At 42.1% G+C, this 18,996-nt stretch overlaps 1 protein-coding gene across 1 annotated transcript; it reads left to right on the plus strand.

The window, feature by feature from the left end:
* The first annotated feature begins 3,248 nt into the window (after nt 1-3,248).
* LOC108919895 (MAP kinase-interacting serine/threonine-protein kinase 2-like) lies at nt 3,249-16,442 on the plus strand. The gene is made up of 14 exons (XM_018728266.2): nt 3,249-3,329; nt 4,078-4,213; nt 4,469-4,556; nt 4,852-4,956; nt 5,087-5,184; nt 7,214-7,293; nt 7,485-7,558; nt 7,765-7,869; nt 7,973-8,028; nt 8,267-8,362; nt 12,602-12,796; nt 13,282-13,446; nt 13,536-13,576; nt 13,705-16,442. Exons 2-14 carry the CDS (start codon nt 4,100-4,102, stop codon nt 13,967-13,969), a joined length of 1,482 nt encoding a protein of 493 aa, XP_018583782.1. The 5' UTR covers nt 3,249-3,329; nt 4,078-4,099; the 3' UTR covers nt 13,970-16,442.
* The last annotated feature ends 2,554 nt before the right edge of the window (nt 16,443-18,996 follow it).

Below are 18,996 nucleotides of genomic sequence, written 5' to 3' on the forward strand. Positions count from 1 at the left end.
ACACATCAAATAGCTTAAGCCTTAAGATCCAAATACCGTTACATGACATGCTGCCTCAGTCCAAAAACGTATTTACTGCACAAATATACTGAGGGTGTGTAAGTGTTTTACTTACAACTGAGCATTTAAAGATACAAAGTCTTTAAGTTTGTTGAGGTTTGTGTTTCACGGTTTTTACTTCAATTTCGACAACACGTTAACAGCCTTTCTACCGCAATCGTAACGTAGCTCTGCTGATCGTCTGACCCCCATCCCCTACGTTACGCCTCCCCAATGCCGTCCCTTCGGTTCACTTCTTCGTGTGATACGTGCCTGAGCTGCGGCGCAGACTCCGAATACCTCATTTTGTTACTTTACTGATCGAACACGCGCGAGATTTCGAGAAGGAACGCGGTGCATCCAGAGACGGGTCCACAACCGGATTAAACCGGCGTGCGTCACAACGAACTGAAACGGGTTTAGTGCGGAAATGTGGACCGGCTGTATTGCATGAGGCGGGATGTTGCTCCATGTTTGTGTTTACACAGTCAGTGGAAAACGGTCTTGTGCTGACAGTGTTTACGTGACAATTGCGCATGCACGCAAATGACAAACTTTTAAATTACGCTTTTATAGAGACATTTGGATTTCGTAGTCGTGCCATGATTGCAAGTTAATGAAACAATACATAAGTAAAACGATTCCGAAGAAAATATTGTAACTTGTTATATATTTATTAGCCTAGGTGTTACAACATCTGATACAAATAAATATACAACAGGCAGAAAATGTGCTAAACTAAGGAGGAGTACGAAAGAATCCCATTTGGCATTACGCCCTGTCTTATTTCAAAGGATCCGTTTTTTTTCTTAAATCCAGATTATCTGATGTAAAGGCAGCCGTCTACTTTTGAACACTGGATATAGGTTGATCTGGTGTGACCTTCATTTCACGTGAAAGCTGCTTTACATAGTGGTTGCACCTAAGAACTGGAAGACATTTTTGACCGTATCCGGAATGTTCTGTTCTACATCATCCAGGCTAATAACGCAATGTTGCACACATAAATAATGAGGGCCTTTGTTACCAATATCCAGTGGGAGGATTTATGTTCAGGAGAGTTCCCTTTCACAAAGTAGACTTGCATAACACGGGCTGACCCATGAAAACGTTTAATTCTTAAATTCTGCCTCGCAGATTTTCAATTTAAACAGCCATTTTTGATTATTTTCGGATGAATGCATTTTGATGTCACTGGGTTTGTTTATTTCGTAGGACCATGATTCACTGTATGATTCAATCAGTCAGAACAGCTTCATGCTGCAGATTTTACAAGCAGTTTATCCTTAAGTGTTTTAATTTCCCAGAGCTAATCATAATTATATAGAATAACAATTTTCCAACATAATTTGCTGCCTTCATAAATTGCTATATGGATTCTCATTTGGTGGGAAGTAGTAATTTTTTATTTTTTGAATGAGTTTACTATTTTTTCGTTATTTAGATTAACTGTTGCTTAAATGATATAAAGGCCGCATGTAAAAGGGTCTTTAACATGAAATAGAAGAGACAAAAAACCAAATATGTGTGTTTTTTAATTACAGAATGTGTCCTAAATCATTCTTTACTGTTACCATTCCAGTCTAGTCCATTGTCAGCATCCGCTTATCCTGAGCGGGGTAGCGCCAAGCTGGAGCCTAACCCGGCAACACAGGGTGCAAGGCCAAGGAGGTGGGGAACACCAGTCCGTCGGAAGGCACCCCAAGCAAGACTAGAACTCCAGCCCCGCCACACAACGGGCACCGGCTGAACTTCCCACGCCCCCTTCTTTACTGTTACTCTTTTAATTGAAAAACATAAACAGCTGAGACTGCCGCACCTCTAAAATGAAGTTTAAGAAAATAAATCCCAATTCCAGCATAGTAATGGCAATGCCGAAAAAAGCATAATCAATTAAATGTAATTATTTTTTGATGAACCTTGAATAGTCTTAAGTTAAAAATGTAAGGAGCAGAAATGTAGACACAGTTGTCAAAATAAACTAAGCACAAATCTTATATCGTATTCATTGCTTAAACAATGAAAACATTACTAATCCCCTTTTTAAAATAAATAATACAGTGTTTATTACTTCATTCATACAATTATGACTATCATAGTAGATAGGGCTTTTTAACAATTGAGGGTCAATTAGTGTAATTATCATTTTTTTAACAATTAATAAAATTTTGCTGAAGCTCCAAGGGGGGCAGCAGGCTTGGCCAGGTCCGGTTCGAGTTCCGCTTGGGGTGCCTTGTGACGGACTGGCATCCCGTCCTGGGTCTGTCCCCTCCCCCTCCAGTCTTCTGCCCTGTGTTGCTGGGTTAGGCTCCAACTCACCGTGACCCCCGCTTACTACAAGTGGCTTCAGCAAATGTGTTTGTGTGTGTGTATGAAGCTTCAAGAAGATTCTAATTAAAATGCAGCTGTAACACACATTTTCAACCAACACAAATGTACACGATTTAATAAGTATATACAACGAATTTTGTCATGAATTATGTGATTGAACTGTTGATAGAATCAATCAAAACACCTCATTAGCACACCACCATAACCACAGTTCAGTCTGTACAGCAATGAAGTGTCAAACTGAAAGGATCCGAGCACCGATGTTTACTGAGAAATTTCAGCCAGAAGATGAGGCCGAGTTCACTGTCTGCAGGGGTTTCATCCGTGGGGTTTGTACTCAGAGGCTCATAGCGCCCTTATCATTCCAATAACAGTGTAACATAAACTTTGACATTCTAAGGAAGTAAAACAACTCCAAATAAAGCATGTCTCTATACTTGTAGGCTTTTGGTTTAGAGATTGGTAAAGTCCTCTGGTTTGCTACAATGAAGACACAGTTTCCTGTCACTGTGTGATGATCTGAAAGGGAATTTTCCTGTTATTAGCTTCTGCATAATTGTGCTCTAACAATTCCAGTTTCTGGACCCAAACACATATTGAAGTTATAAGACAGAATTGCTAAGTGCAGGCTACTCTTTTATAACTTTTAAAAAAACAGCTGTTGTGTTTATATATTAGCTTGACAGATTCACGTTATTATTTTTAGCGACAGTATTGCTCGGACTTGCATGACGCATTGCGTGGCAGGGACGACGCTATGTCACATGACCTGCTCCCCCCTGCTGGTCGAGTTTCTGGTCTGTGGGGCGGGGTTCTTCGGGGAGGAGGGAAGAAAGGAGGCGTCAAAATTATATAAGGGCTTTGCATTATTACGCTAGAGTCTATCGCTTCCAGTCTGCGGCAGTGTGCAGGGTCGCACAAACGCCCTGAAAAGCTGGAGCTCCGAAGATAACAACGGGGTAATGTGTGTTTATTAGAGTTAAAGTTTTCTTGACTTACATCAGTTAATTACTAACGAATAGTACCACGATGGTCGGTTAAATCGAACAAGAAGATTGCGAAAATTTTATGGTTATCATGATTTATCATGCCATGCCATGGGCATGGCTGTACGTGTCTGCTCTGAGTCAGAGTTTTAATGATATATAGGTCGCCTTCCCAGGTGGCTGTTTTCCAGTGCGATTATGTGACCTGAGAGACGAGTAGGAACGGGTTGTAGTCGCTAGAAGTGCGGTGCGGTGGAGCACGCTGGTACAGGACGGCGACGGGGTAGTGACTTGGCCTGTTGTATCCGTTAAAATCAAATCACATGGGACAGCAGAGCAGTGTATTTCGGGCGGGTGGTCTCTCTGTGTGTGTGTGTGTGTGTGTGTGTGTGTGTGTGTGTGTGTGTGTGTGAAGCCACGCTCAGCCTCGTATGCACTGCTGTGTTGATTACACTGTGTTGCGCCACTATGGCCCGTTGGTATTGCGGGCCGTTCTTTACGAACTTGTGTTCGGGTGACGGACTGGTCAAATGTTGCGGTCTGCGGTATGATCAGTGATGGTATGCAGGCGTGTGCAGCAGTGATACGAACCGTATTCGTACAGCGCTTCTCGCTATGTGTGGCCTCATGACATGGTGCCCGCTCTTTTAACATCACAGCCGGTTCGTGCAAAACCTAGTATTTTTTTTCTGGTATGTAATGTATCTAACTTGTGGCGCAGGACCCCCGGCGTTGAACGGCCTATGTGTCACAGACCCAAGAGCGCACTCCGCTTCGTGCCCCCCCATTGTGCAGTGCCAGGGGCAGCTATGGTGCAGAAGATCGCTGAAGTCACTGGCTTCCACCGCTCATTCAAGGTCTCCTATCTCTTCGATCCTGAAATAAGCCATTTGATTTGTAGCACTCTTGTGATTATGCATAACATAAATTGCTCTTGTCAGTTGTCAAGATTTGTTGGAAATTTGCCAGTCCTTCTGTTTGGAGTGTTCTTGGATCTAATAATTTTTGTTTAAATGGCTGCATCAACACTTCTGGTCGTCTTTGGAGATGTTTGACAGTTGCCTGTTTTTGTGGACAAAATTTTAAGTCCATATGCTCACTTTTCTGTTTAGGGTCAAAACCCCTTTGAGTCTGACTTTGACAAAACCAGTTCCCATTTCCTCAACTCCAGTCTGAACTTTGACTGCCCTGAAAGACCTGGTAGGTTATTCTTATGTACCAGGCTAATCATGTAAATTGGTTGAAAATATAACTTTTTAATACAGTATGAGTGAATGGCATAGTTTTTTTTTTTTTTTTTTTTTTTTTTTTTTTTTTTTTTTTTGGGCTGGTAGGCTGACCATGCAGTGTTAGTGTGGTTAAGGAATTGGTGGAATCATTCTCCCTATGAATGCTGACATGAGGGACATGCGCTTGTATTTTTGTGTCCTGCTTCATCAGCGAACATTTTTCTGTTGTGGTAACAGTTAATGTTCTGTTTGGTATTTCTGTGAAGACATGCCAGCCAGTCAGCCTATTGACATCCCTGATGCCAAGAAGAGGAATAATAAGAAGAAGAAGAGGGGCAGGGCTACTGACAGTTTCTCTGGCCGATTTGAAGGTGAGCACTTGTCCTCAACAGGGTTTTGTTAATACTGTATCTGTATGTAAGTATAATATGTATGTATACATGCCCTGTCTGCATGTGAGACATGCAGTTTCAACTGATTTGCTTACACTTTCCTGCACAGATGTGTACAAGCTTCAGGACGAGGTGCTGGGGGAAGGTGCATATGCCAAAGTCCAGACGTGCTTCAACCTCATCACCAGTAAGGAGTACGCTGTCAAGGTAGTGCCTGGGTTCCAGTTAATGCTTATCACTTCCTATAAAGCAGCACAGAGGTGGGCAGGTCTACAATAGCAGGTTAATATTGCATTTTTGGCCAGTTTTTATATTGAATCTTCTCAGTAGAGGTCTCTATGCATAGACTTTGGAACCAAAAATCTTTTCTTGCTTGCTTTTATATATATATTATATATATATATATGAATGTTTCTGAATTGATAAGTCTTGAATTGTGTATGTGTTTACATATTATAATGCTGAACCAACTTGTGCACACTGCTGCAGAGCAATCAAACCCCACCCCCAGCCAGCTGGTTCAAAAACCTCAGTGTGGTTGTGTTTGTTCTGTACAGTTATGGGAGCTAGATGCCATCTGCTGCAGATTTTGTGCTCGTGTGGTGCTTAGCTCAGCACAAATTTCCTTTGTTATTGTTGTGGTTGGCCCCTGGGAGCAAGCCAATGAGAAGCTGGGGGTGGTACCTTTCACCCCCCCCATCCTTATGCCTTTTGTTTGAAAGGCAGACTTCCATTGGTTGGAACAAAGTGTTCTGGCAACTGTGCCAAAACATACAGCAATGGCAGAGGGTGGAGGAGGGGAGAGGTTACGACTGAAGACACTTACATAGTTCCTAGTGCGTTGTGAGGAATGACTGAGCTGCTATTGTTAACAGAATAGGCTCCAGATCACTGCAATCTTCGAACAGGACAAGGCTTAACAGCAGCAGTTTTGACTGAATTAATCTTTCATGCATATTTCATTTAGACAAAAATGTAAAATGAATGTGAAAGCTTTTGAGAGATGAAAAGGGATAAGAATGTGGAAGGGGAGGAGTAAGGTGTTGATTTTGTATTTATGAAACTGTAAAGATGAGTATAATCAACCTGCATAAATGTAAACAGAAGGAGCAAAAGCTAGTGCAACAGCTGTGAAGATCTACTGTAGGGACTGCAGTTTGGGGGGGGGTTTGTAGTTGGTTCAGAGCTGGTTCCTCATTTTGTTGAATTTTATTAATGTTTCTTGCAGTAGTACGGTCTAAAACTTGTGTATGGTTTGGACCTTCTAATATTTAAATTATGGGAGTTAAGTTTCCATTTGTGCTCCAGTGATCTGCATCATCAGTACAGTGCCATAGAATTAGACCGTGAGTTTTGTTGCAAACTTTTGCTGCTGTTGAGGCAGATGGTGAGTGCAGTAATTAACACAGTTGGAACTTTGTTGGTGTTTAGACCATATGTCCTTCTGTCTGCACCCTCCTCATGGAGTCCTTGGTGCAGACTGCTGTGGTACATTGAAAGCCTGTTCAAGATGGATGCACTAGAGCAGATGGCTCTGCCTGTACCAGCACACCCTATACACTGACCCGTATGCCTTTGAAGTTTGGATTGATTTGCAGACCTGTATACTGACTTGTCCCCATTTAATGTCCCTCTGCCTCCACTGCTGGCTCCTTTCATGTCAATTTACCTTTTCTGGAGATGGTAGTGGCTACATTGTTCTGTGTGGGAGACTCACAGTAAATCCAGAGTGCTCCTTTTTTCTCCCTTATTGTCACACTGTAGTTTGGGAGCTGTTTTTCAAGGAGGGACGATTTGAGTGAACTGAGAAACGGTGCACAACATATTTTTACTGGGTTTTCTGGAAAGTTCTGCGTTTGTCAACTGCAGAAGTCAGTTGCAGAGGAAAGGTGATGCCTTTTTTTTATACTGAAGTATACAGTATACACTAGATCATGAGTCTTTTGGTTTTGGGGGGGGGGGGGGGTGCTCATCACACAGAGGTGTGAAGTCCTGAGTTCATGTGAACTATGAAAAGAGGAAGAGACTACAGAAACAATTTAACACTTTCACACTAAACAGAAACAACACTGTTGGGGATTTTACAGGAAAGTGTTGCGTTCTTGTTTCAGGACTAGAAAGGGTAGGAGGGGATAACTGAGTAGGTTAGTATTGCAGGATTACCTGGGTAGACCAGCCTACAGTTTTCTTGGGAGCACCAGGACTCCCATTTCTGAATGCCAACCTTCCATTTCAGATCATAGAGAAGAGGCCAGGACACAGTCGAGGCCGTGTCTTCAGGGAAGTGGAGATGCTCTACCAGTGCCAGGGCCACAGGTTAGACGTGCATTCTGATTTTCGTGTTTCAGCAATTTATTTTAATATGTTGAGACACATGCTTGTTAACACTAACTGCATTTCTGTGCATCAATGTATTGAACGCCCAGGTTATGTCACTTTGTCACCTTATTGCAATGATGTCCCACTGGTCCATGGGTTAATTTTGACATCTCCTGTTTCTTCTGCAGAAACATCCTGGAATTAGTGGAGTTTTTTGAAGAGGAGGAGAAATTTTACCTTGTGTTTGAAAAGCTCAGAGGAGGTAAGTCTTGGCTGTCTTCAAGTGCATTGAGTACTTCTCAACCAAATGGAACAGTTAACCTTAGGACAACTGGGGTCAGATGTTGGGTACTTTCTTGCTGACACCCTAGCGATTTGATAGTACTTTCTGATGCAGTATGTTTACTCTTGTTGCAGTATGTTTTGATCCAGATCTGGCAATTATTGTGACATATTGGTGTCCCCCAGGCTCCATTTTGACACACATTCAAAAAAGGGGACACTTTGATGAGCAGGAGGCCAGCATTGTGGTGCAGGACATAGCTAGTGCTCTAGACTTCCTGCATAACAAAGGTGAGCTTGCTATGCACCTGAAAGTGACACCATGAGAACCTGCTGCCTTTCGTAGCCCTTCATTACTATGGTGGAGCAGTAAATACTTCCTTTGTGTTTTAAGGAATGGCCCACAGAGACTTGAAACCTGAGAACATTCTTTGTGAGCATGCAGACCAGGTGAGTTTCATATACTTGACCAAGAGCTACACCAGCCTTGATTTTTATGGAGGTGCAAGCAAACTGACTTGTGAAATATTTTGGTAATTATACATGGACATGTTATAGAATCTCTGCGGTTATAGGGAGGAAACACTCCCAAGAATTTTAGACATTGGACTGAGTAAATGTAACTTCTGAAGGGTCCTCATCATTGTGTGACTTTTGAAATACCCCTGTCTTTCACCTTCCCTTCAAGATCTCGCCTGTGAAGATCTGTGACTTTGACCTGGGCAGTGGCATAAAGCTGAACAGTGACAGCTCTCCTATATCCACTCCTGAGCTCCTCACTCCGGTCAGTTTTCTACTTTTTTTCCTTGTGTTGTGATGTGTACTTTTTGTCTACATGGAAGGTTAATGGTCAATAAGCAGTGGGGATGGGAGCACACTAGCATGTAGGGTTACTTGTGGCTGCCTTATCTGCGCTGTTCCCCTTGCAGATAAGCTACAATACAGTGCTATTACTTAAGGCAAGCTGGTGTGTGTAGTGGCAACTTGGTAGCCTCCCTTGGGGAAGCTGATAGAGGTTTGCAGTAGTCCTATCACAAGGACCCTGTTCATGGACCTGATTTCAGAATTTGTCTGAACAATGTCTTTGGTAGATGCACTTCTTGAAAATATACCCTTCAGCCATTTGGTAGGCTGTATTGTATGAAGGTTGTCTTCAATTTATAGATGGGATTCCATTCTGACTCCATGAACACAAGTGTTCTTGAATGCTGTCTTGGAGAGGAGTTCTGTTAATTTTTTCCCCACTAGTTTCACACATTCATGAAGCATTAAGAAAATACTAATATAAGTGTAAATGTGGTTCAATATTAATTTTCATGCTGCACTATTTTAATTTTTTTCTGTACTGCCAGAACTTTTCTCTGATTAGTCACTGAGAATAAAAAGTACTGAAATTCACAAAGTTTTGTGAATAAAATGCAATCTCTGCTAGACACCCAAACACTGTCTTGAGACCTAAAGAGGAAAGATGGGTGCCTCATACAGCAGGTGGGAGCAGTTGTCAGACATCAGAACCAAACTTTAAGACTCAATAGGACAGCCACCATAAGTCACATTTCGAGTTGAGGACTACAGGTAGTATTTGGCAATGTACCGAATCCCTCAATGGCATGAACATATTAAGATTTGAAATTGAGGTTATAGTTTATTTTTGATTGTGAAGCTTTTAAATGTGGTATTGGCAGTCTTTTGCATTGTAAGAGGAGTTTGACCTCTGTAGAGAAACAAGATTTTGGGGTGACTTTCACCATTACCTTTCTGTGGTTGATATAAGATGTGTGGCAAATTGGAGAAAGTACTTGTCATTGCTGCTTTGTCATTACTTGTTACACTTGCTTACAATTGTTACATTCTAGAATGCCCAGGAAGGGTGGGCTGCCATTGGCCCATGGACCCCCAGAGGTTTTTTCCAACCCTGTTTTCCCTCAACCTTCAGTTGGGAGTTTTTGTTCCTTTCCCCAGTGGCCAGTAGCCGTACTTGTAGCTCTATAAAACTACTTCATTATGATAAGCATTAGTCGACTGTCATCTTGGTATGTTTTTCTTGCCTTATACCTGTTAGTGTTCTGTGTCACTGCGTGAGAAGAGCGCTCTATAAAAATTAATTGAATGGCTTTGTTTGCTTTAGATGAAAATGCTAAGGCCTGAGCTCATGGCACTGTGGAATTTGAGCACTCTGCCTTGTTGCCATTGTCACCTGTATATCCTTTGTTCGATACATGTGGAAATGTTTCAAAGTTATGCAGCTTTGAAGGCCAACATGCTCAGTCTTGCTTGCCTACCCACTTTACCTCACAGCATTTCTGCATCCCTGAACTTTATTTGAGCAAGGCAGCTGTTCAGACATAACTCCCAAAAAAATTTTTTTTTTGCTCAAGTGATTTATCCCAGCAACTGATTGGATGACTGTCAGGGGCAGGAGGGGCAGCGCACTGGCTCATGCTCAGTTCTGTTCATGTATTCCCCTGGTGTTTTGTCTGGGGTGCTGCTATTGAGCCGATTTTATCAGTTTAACCTCATCTGCAGTTCTGCGACAGTTTACATTGCTCATTTAACAGATGAGCAAAGTGACTTTCAGTGTTAAGGTATTTAGAATCATTTACACATTTGAGCAGATTGGTAATATTTGAGCAAGTCTGGACATGCTCTGCATTCTAAGGAACTGATGTGTTCTCCCCCTTTGTGGGTATGCTTTTTTCTTCTTGGTGGGAATTTGAAGCAGAGGTACTGGAATTGCTGATACTCTTCAAGTAGAGGGAAGTGGCTTGGTGCCTGTTACCATTATGCTCTGGTGTCACTCAGGTTCTGGGGGGGGGGGGGGGGGACACAGCTCCAGGAAGAGCTGCATTATGAGGTTATGCCTTTTTCCACATGTTGCCCCACAGGGAATTCACAGCAACCTTAGATGTGAGAAGCACCTGCCTTGTGCTGAATGTGTGATGTGACAAAAGGCCACAGGCTCTGTTCCTTTAGCACAGCTAAGGCTGCATGACTGTGTGGCCTGATGGGTCATGTGACTGGGTGTGGTTGGCATTGTTTACCAACAGATTATGCTGGTTCCTTGCTGAATTATTGGGGCAGTCAGCAGTAACTGATTCACTGGCACACTGATGAAAATGCATGGAGGTGCTATGCCAGCTATATTGTTTAGGGTTACACTGGTTGGTGTACAGCAGAAATGAAATGTACTTTCAACAGATCACAGGTGTAATATAACCAGCCTGTCATACCTCACATCAAAACTGCTCACACAAGTAATGTTTAAGTGCACAGTGCAGTAGGACAGCATGAGACTAGTTCAGCTGAAAGCATCGTGCAGCACCCTATCAAATATAGATAGATGCAACAGTAAATAATTCACATTTCTTACTTTGTTTATGTTTAAGACAAATTTAATACTAGTCAGTGATTTTTTTTTTGAGATGGTGCATATATATATATTTCAGTTGATCACAGGATGCAAAGTCTCAGTGTATGTAAACTGCTTTATTCTAAGGCCTAAAGCTATATAGTGTTATGATCAAACAATGTAAATTGCTGTGACCTCACAGTCCTGTTTTTATTATATTTGTATTAGTAACTATTTTTTTTTACTTTGCTGTATAGTATTAAACCTGAACAAACTGTTCTTTCTGCTTGTACACCTGTGTAATGAAATTGTCATGGTGAGGTATGTGCACTACAAAGCAGTTTTTAAATGTGTATTGTACACATATATAAAAATAGTGAATAGTCTGTCAGGCCTTTGCATAGGGCTCTTGGGCAGAGCTGGAAGTGAGCTGTGCTGTAGGTGGGGAGGGGTACACACACCTCCTTTCAGCTGAGATTCCTGCACTGAGGATGTATAAGGACTGCTGGGGTGGAGCAAGTGAGATGTGTCTTGAGTAGACAATGGAAGGGCAGGCATGTGTGTAATTAGTGTTTTCCAGGAATTATGTGGCTTTCAGGGTAAAATGGACACCCTGCTTTGAAACCTAACATTTATAAACTCTGCTTCATTACTAGGCACAAAGCCCCATCCTTTAGTTATCTGGATGTGGTAACACCTCTCCATGGCTATAAACCCTATTGGCATCACACATACTGCTTGCAACCTGTTCAGTCAAACCTTTGGTTGTGCTCAATAGCTGTCCTGATTCCTTGTCACAGGGCAGTGTCACTCTTGGCTTAGTCTCTTAGCAAGGGATGCTCAAAAGCTGTCAGTTGGGCTGGGTTTTCTCTTAAAAGGCTTTAGACTTGTTGTGAAGCACTTCTGCTCAGGAGCTGGATGTTTTGCAGTGAGATGCACCCAAACATCTGCCAGGAAGCTGTGACTGCTGCAGCCTGTGGTACTTGGCCTGATTGTACTGCTTCTGGGTTCCTGCAGCAGACATGACAAACAGGGATGTGCTTCTGGCATTGGCCACATGATATTGCTACTAAAATGTGTTAATTGTCTTTTAAGCTGCTGCTTGCTGCCACCTCACCCCAGTGCTTATGTAATAAAACATTTTCTACCCATCTCATTTCTGATGCAATATTTTACTAACTTTCCGTTCCATGGCAATTCCAGTCCTTTATGCAAGCGTGCTTGCTTACACAGCATCTGGTCAAGGAAGCTCACTCTGAAATGGCAGTGGGTGTTTTGGAGGGGCAGCAGGTGGTGCAGGGCTGCAGCTGATGTCTGGGGCCCTTAATGTCTTGTATCCGTCACCCTATGGTGCAACCCCCATATCCACCTCCATGTTTCCCTTCTCGGCTGTCTTGTTTTGCACTGAGACAAAGGCCTTACAGCTGGGAAGTGTTTGGTTCGTTATTCATATTTTGGATACAACTGACCTTTTTCTGCTAAGTTATGCAGTGTAGTGTGTATTCTGGAAAATTAATAAAATTGTTTTTGTTTATCTTGAATAAATCCATGATTTGCATTTTACAGATTGTTTCTAATACAGCAGTGAGGGTGGTGGGAATCTGAACAAGGGCTTTAGACTACATAGTCCACAGGGTGACCATACTGACACAAGCTGCCCTTCCTCCCTACCAGTGTGGCTCTGCAGAGTACATGGCTCCTGAAGTTGTTGAGGCCTTCAGCGAGGAGGCAAGCATCTATGACAAGCGCTGTGACCTGTGGAGCCTGGGTGTTATCCTGTACATTATGTTGAGTGGATATCCGCCCTTTGTGGGCCGCTGCGGGAGTGACTGTGGCTGGGATTGGGGCGAGCCCTGCCATGCTTGCCAGGTAAGGGCAGGAAGACCTTGCAGCACTGTTTTTTCCTGCAAACTATGGAAGCCTGTGGATTGTTTAGGTACTGAGGTATCTGTTTTGCATATGTAATCTGTCAGGGGTGTAGTTTTTCCATAAATGTAACCAACATAGTACCCTGGAGTGAATCTGTTATAACTTGATTTGTTTGTAAATCAAACCACTGTCACAATCTCTGTAAAAGGTGCAGGAGGTTTGTAATAACTTTGCTGCAAAGCTTGCTGTCATCTGCTCCTATGTGGAGTTTTGAAGTCTGTCCCACAAATGCAGCATAAGGCAAGGAACACCATGGGCAGGCCATCCCACCATTTCATTGTGGGACTTGTATTGTAACTCTTCTGAACTCAAACATGCAACATTCATTAGCATTCTTTTCAGTTTGGTTTGTCCCAGCCATCCACTAGTGCAGTCATGATCATGCTGCTCAGGTTTGCAGTTTAACAAACTTGTTTGTTTCACAGAATATGCTGTTTGAAAGCATTCAGGAGGGGAAGTATGAGTTTCCTGAGAAGGACTGGGGTCACATTTCATCCAGTGCAAAAGACCTCATTTCCAAGTTGCTTGTGCGAGATGCCAAGAGCCGCCTGAGTGCTGCCCATGTGCTACAGCACCCATGGGTGCAGGGGGTGAGTGGGGCTGCATTCTGTAACCGTTCATAGAATGCTGGTTGCATGGTCCCTGACTGATCTTTTGATACTATCCCTGTTTCATGCAGTGTGCTCCAAATACTTTGCCAACATCCATGCTCCTTCAGAGGTGAGTTTAATTTCTCAGGAAAAGTAAATGTCTTAAGTTTCAAAGATGAATATGAATATAGAGAACTGACATTTAAAGTTACAGAATGTGCATGTGATGACCTTAGTTTTTTCCTTTCTAACCCTCAGGAACAGCAGTGCCAAGGACCTGACTGTGTTTGCAGGGAAAGCTGTAGCAGTGAACCGGCAGCTGGCTGAGCAAGAGGAGACTGAGGAGCAGCAAGCACCTATTGTGGTCACTGCTGCCTCTTGCTCTATGCGCCTCTCCCCACCATCCAGCTCCAAGCTGGCCAAGCGGCGACAGAAGAGCAGCCTACTGAAGGGGGTACCAGTCTCTGCCTCTGAGCTCCACCAGCTTCTTGCACCCTTGGTCATTGTGGGGGACTGTGCTTAATGAGACCCCCCCCAACCCTCAGGATAATATTGAGCCACAGTTCCACTTGCTAGAGCTCTTTGTGGCTGAGCTTTACCCAATTGCCCCTTCTCCGCCTCCTGCCAGGTCTCACACCTTACTTGCTAGTTCAGTAGGCGAGGGAGCAGTGTTCCACCTCTGGCTGTTCTCCTTTTCCTGTGGCTGCTGCACAAACAAGCACATGGGCACAGGTCCTCCTTGAGGAGGTTGGCAGTTTTGGGGTCCAGTTCTAAAATCAGAAGTCTTTGTTTTCTTTTTAAAACCAAAAGTGGGGAGAAAGTTAAAGCAAACTCACACCAAAGGACTGCCTGTTGTGCTGGATCCACTATGAATTTCACTTGTTGGCAGAGTACAAAGATAAGTGCTTTCTTGCTTGTTTCTGCAGACATAAGCTTATGTAATTGTTACATTGGTGGCATCCAGCAAGGGAGCTCAAGCAGGGATGTTTAATGCCTTCTTGGCACCCTCAAAACACCCCATTACATTTTAACCCTTTCCCTTAAGTGAATTATTTGTTTTTACTCTGTTCCACAATGTAAGTGTGGATAGCAGTGTTTTCCCTTGTTTAAACCATGTTGGTCTAAAAGTATTTAACAAAATAGACCAACCCATCTGAAAATTAGATAAGCTATTAATCCGATTTACGTGACCAAAACCTAATGCCATGCTTTTGGTGTTGTGGTTCTTGTCTGCACAAGACATGCTTGAGGCTCATCACTTTGAATTTAAGGAATGTCACCCTCAAATATGAAATGAGACCTTCCGCTGTAGTCAATGTTTGGGTAACACATGCTCTTCACTTGGTTCTCTTGACTGAAAGTATAAATTGTAACTGAATTCAAGAATTTATCCACCAAATGATAGTGGTCTAAGAAGGTATTATCTTCAGGATTCATTAACTGGTAAAACTGTCACTGAATGCATTTGTGACAACTACCTTGAATTAATTACTGAACCATGTTCTATAAACTTTATATGTATGGATCTTTGTCAAAATTGGGTTAATTGGGGTCTGAAATGCTCCCATGACTTCAAAAGCAACTAAATGCTTTGTTGGACATTTTCTAATCTTTAGATGGTGAGAGCTGATACAACCTTCATGCAGATGCTGTTATGTAAGGTCTAAAACGAGAGATCGGAGGTGTTAACATATATATTGCTTAAATAATAGTCATTCCAGAAAAACCTGTCTTCCAAGGACATGTAGCTTTGAGCATGTAAATTCTTTACTTTGTTACACAACTTCCAATCAGACTTTGTGCCACCGTTCTATAAATTCAATGTGGTTGTGAAGGTGAAGCATTTAGTGTGAGAAAATGTGAGAAAGCTATAAAAGAATGTGCACAAGTATCTAGGGAGAGAAATTAAGCTATTTTACCATTACTTTGTATGTGGGCAGTCTCTTGACAAAATTGCTGACTTATTCCCTTGCTTCTTTTAAACCTCAATCCAAAAAGTTCTCAGTATGCCATAAGCCATTGCCAAAGAACATTTTGAGAATAGGGCTAAGAATATTTCTCTTGGTTGGGTGTTGGCATGAAAAATTGTTGCCAAGGAGATGTAAGCTGCCCAGAAAAAGGATCTTAGAACTGTTTCCAGCATTGGCATGGTACTCAGTGGCACCCTTTGTGTTGGAAAAGGGGCTGTCATCATACAAATAGGACACTGATTGTAATCTTTCTACAGATACATCTTATGTCTTATAGTAAGACTTAATTGAACTGCATGTGCAGTTTTCCTTGTTTGGGAGATGACGACATTCAGAAATTGCAGTTTAAAATTTGTGCAGACAAGGCACAAGTTGGACTGTCTGGTTTTGAGGGTTTTCTCCCCAATTCAGTATTTTCCCTGGTCAGGGTTTACAAACCAAGTTTAACCAGCAGTACTCAACTTGGTTATCATACATACTACCTCTGTCACTGACCTTTGTTACTTTTGGTGCAGTTCACTTGGCAGAGAACTGCTTGAATGGGATGAGAATTCTCATTGCTTTTTCCAATGCAGAGTAGCACTTTTTAAGCATTTGAAGGCTTAATCTCAAGTGTTATCAGTCTCAGGACAAGTTTAATAATTTGAAAAAATGAATTTCCCTGTGATTGAAGGTTTTCCCCCACAGTTCAAAAGGTATCCCAGTACAGCTTAGTCTGTGCTCACCTTGGATTGAAATGCTGGCATAATGGTTCAGAAAATGCCAGAGTTTTTCATGTTAATGTGAATTCAGTCTGATACTGACTTGTCCTAAGGCTATAGTTTTTGTTGCGGATCCTCATCCTGTCATCACTGTAGGTTTATTCCTACACCCCAGAGCACTCATGGGGCAAATGGGGAAACCCAACAAAGTCAAATTTGTAAAAGCACTTTACTGTACCATGTGACAAATGGCTGTTGCAAAATATTTCATAAGTGTTCCAGACATTTTGTACCGTTTTTCTAAAATAAAATACTCTGAACCAGAGTTCTTGCATCCTGTTTTCAAAATAGTCTTGCATGTATTACTTGAGCATGTACTGCACATCACTTTCATGGCACAAGTATTCTTTCAAACATGAGCTGAGTCTCCTCTTGGGCATAGCCCTTTGGAGCTATTGATACATTTTTTGCTCTCAATAGGCATACATTCTAAAGTACTTGCATACATACCCTGCTCTATAAAGGATTAAACAGTCCATTTTGAATGAAGGTGTCAGCTAAATGACAAATTGCCTAATTTCTTAAATGGCAAACAGTCTTTAGGATAAATTGAACTTGTATATTCATTTATCTGGACAAACTGAAAAGTTAAGGTACTTTCCAGTAATGTACATGTATTTCAAATTGAACAGCTAAGATTCTAAAGCAATTTGCAATCAGATCTGTAGCAAAATGTAGCTAGTTGTTGCACTAGGAAAACTTTTCATAAAGCTAAATTCAAGTTCATATACAAAAAAATCTGATTGTGGAGTCCCCAAATACACTGGACACTTGACACATCTAAATACTATAAAGCTTTGGGTGAAATACCATGTCAGTGTGGCAAAGTATAACTTGACTCTTGCTCCCTAATGAATTATTCCATAATTTAACACTAGGGGAGCAAAAGTTATACTTCACCACACTGACATGGTATTTCACCCTGAGTAATCTATGAACTGGTTTTTCCTCTTAAGGAACTCCATTTCTACTACAAATTTGACAATCTCAGTTTATTACAAGTATCTTGCTGTTCATCACCAGGTGTTGTGGTTAGTGCTGCTGCCTCTGCACTTAGACATTGTAAGTTTGAATCCCATGTCTTTCTCTAATATTCTTAAGATACAGCCTCAATTGCTCCAGATAAATTACACAGCTGTATAAATGGATAAATCATTATTTCCTTTGGAGAAAAGCATTATGGTCCTAGATAAAGAGAAATGTGAAAAATCCAAATTTTAATCACTGAAGCTGAGCAACAGTTAGAAATGGTGATAGAAATTTCTGTACATTTTTCCCATTAAAATGCTGTGAGAACTGATTGTTTTGTGTGCACCTAGAAAACAGCTCATAAGCTTTAAGTGTGTAAAGAGAAATTTTTTCCAAGTTGCAGCGGGAAGAAGGGAAGACTTTGAGCCCATTATGGCACAGATGGCTGCTCAGGAAGACAGAGGAGTACTGCACACATCCTTTATGTTTCCTCCGCAATTGTTTCAGCCACTTCCCAAAAATTTGGGTGCCATGCTTTACTAGTGACTGCTAGAAAAACAGGTATTTTCTCCCACTTTCCCACTGCGAGGTTTCTGAAAAGGGCACTAAGCTGTGAATCCTCAGGAGACATGTGGAAGGGTTCCTGCTTGGCTGATGGTAGCCATAATGCACCATTGTTTACCTTTGAAGATATTCATGCTTTTATGCTCTTCTCTTTTTGGCTTAATCCCTGAACTTGGTGTGCTACTACCTGAGAGAAGGAAAGAAACTTGTCCTAAAAGAGGTGTTTCAACTTCCAGGCACTGACACTCCATTAGCTCTTCTTGGGGCCCTAGGACCACTAAGGTGTTTTTTAATGTTGTCTTCTAAAGGGGTTTGTTCCAAATTCAGAAACATCAGATCCCTTGCATCCCCCTCAACCTCCACCTTGACTTTGAAAAATACCTGTTTTGGTCAAGAAAGTGCTCAGAGATATTGGTCCAAACTGAGGTGATCTTATGTGATGTGCTTCTAAATGTAAAATATTGACTTTCAGCTTCTCTCAGATGTCCTGATGAATAAACAAGGTCTGCACATCTTTCAGTTCTTTCTCCACCAGTAGAGCATCATCATCTCCTAGTATTGGTTGTACTCTCCCAGGACTGCTCTTCTTATTGAGTTAACCTCAGTTTGAACCAGAGTTCGCATCTATGAACATGACACTTTTCGTTTTAGAAAGAAGGTTTCCATCAAGTTTTCTCTTGCTGGTTTTTGCCACAACCGTCTTGAAAGAGGAACAGGTTTCACAGCACTCTTTGATTACTTCTGATATGCATATCTTTCTGATATGAATATCTTTAGGCATCTGAAGAAAGCCAGGATGTCCACTACAGTCCTCACCACTTCCTACAGCTGTGCTGTGGAGTCTGTCCTCGCAGGGTGTATTACATGCTGGTGTGGCAACTGCTCCATACAGGACAAGAAACCACTACAGAGGGTGGTTAAAACAGTTCAGAGAATCATCGGCGCACAGCTACCCGCAGTACAGGACACCTACACCACACGCTGCCTCAGAAAGACGAAGCGAATCATGGAGGATCACAGTCACCCTGCATGGGCATTTTTCTCTTTCCTGCCCTCTGGAAAGCGGCTTACGTCTATTCGAACCCGCGCTGCAAGGTTCAGGAGCAGCTTTAACCCCACTGCTGTAAGAGTGTTCAATACTCACCAATGTGCCACCTTTTGCAACTAGAATTTGCACTGATCCCTCCAAGCACATAACTTGCATTGTCACTTTTAAGTATTCTGGTTATTTATTGTTCCATCCATCCATCCATCCATCCATCTTCCTCCGCTTTATCCGGGGCCGG

This window comes from Scleropages formosus, chromosome 9 (genome assembly GCF_900964775.1).
Source record: "Scleropages formosus chromosome 9, fSclFor1.1, whole genome shotgun sequence".
In the NCBI taxonomy this organism is placed as follows: Eukaryota; Metazoa; Chordata; class Actinopteri; order Osteoglossiformes; family Osteoglossidae; genus Scleropages; species Scleropages formosus.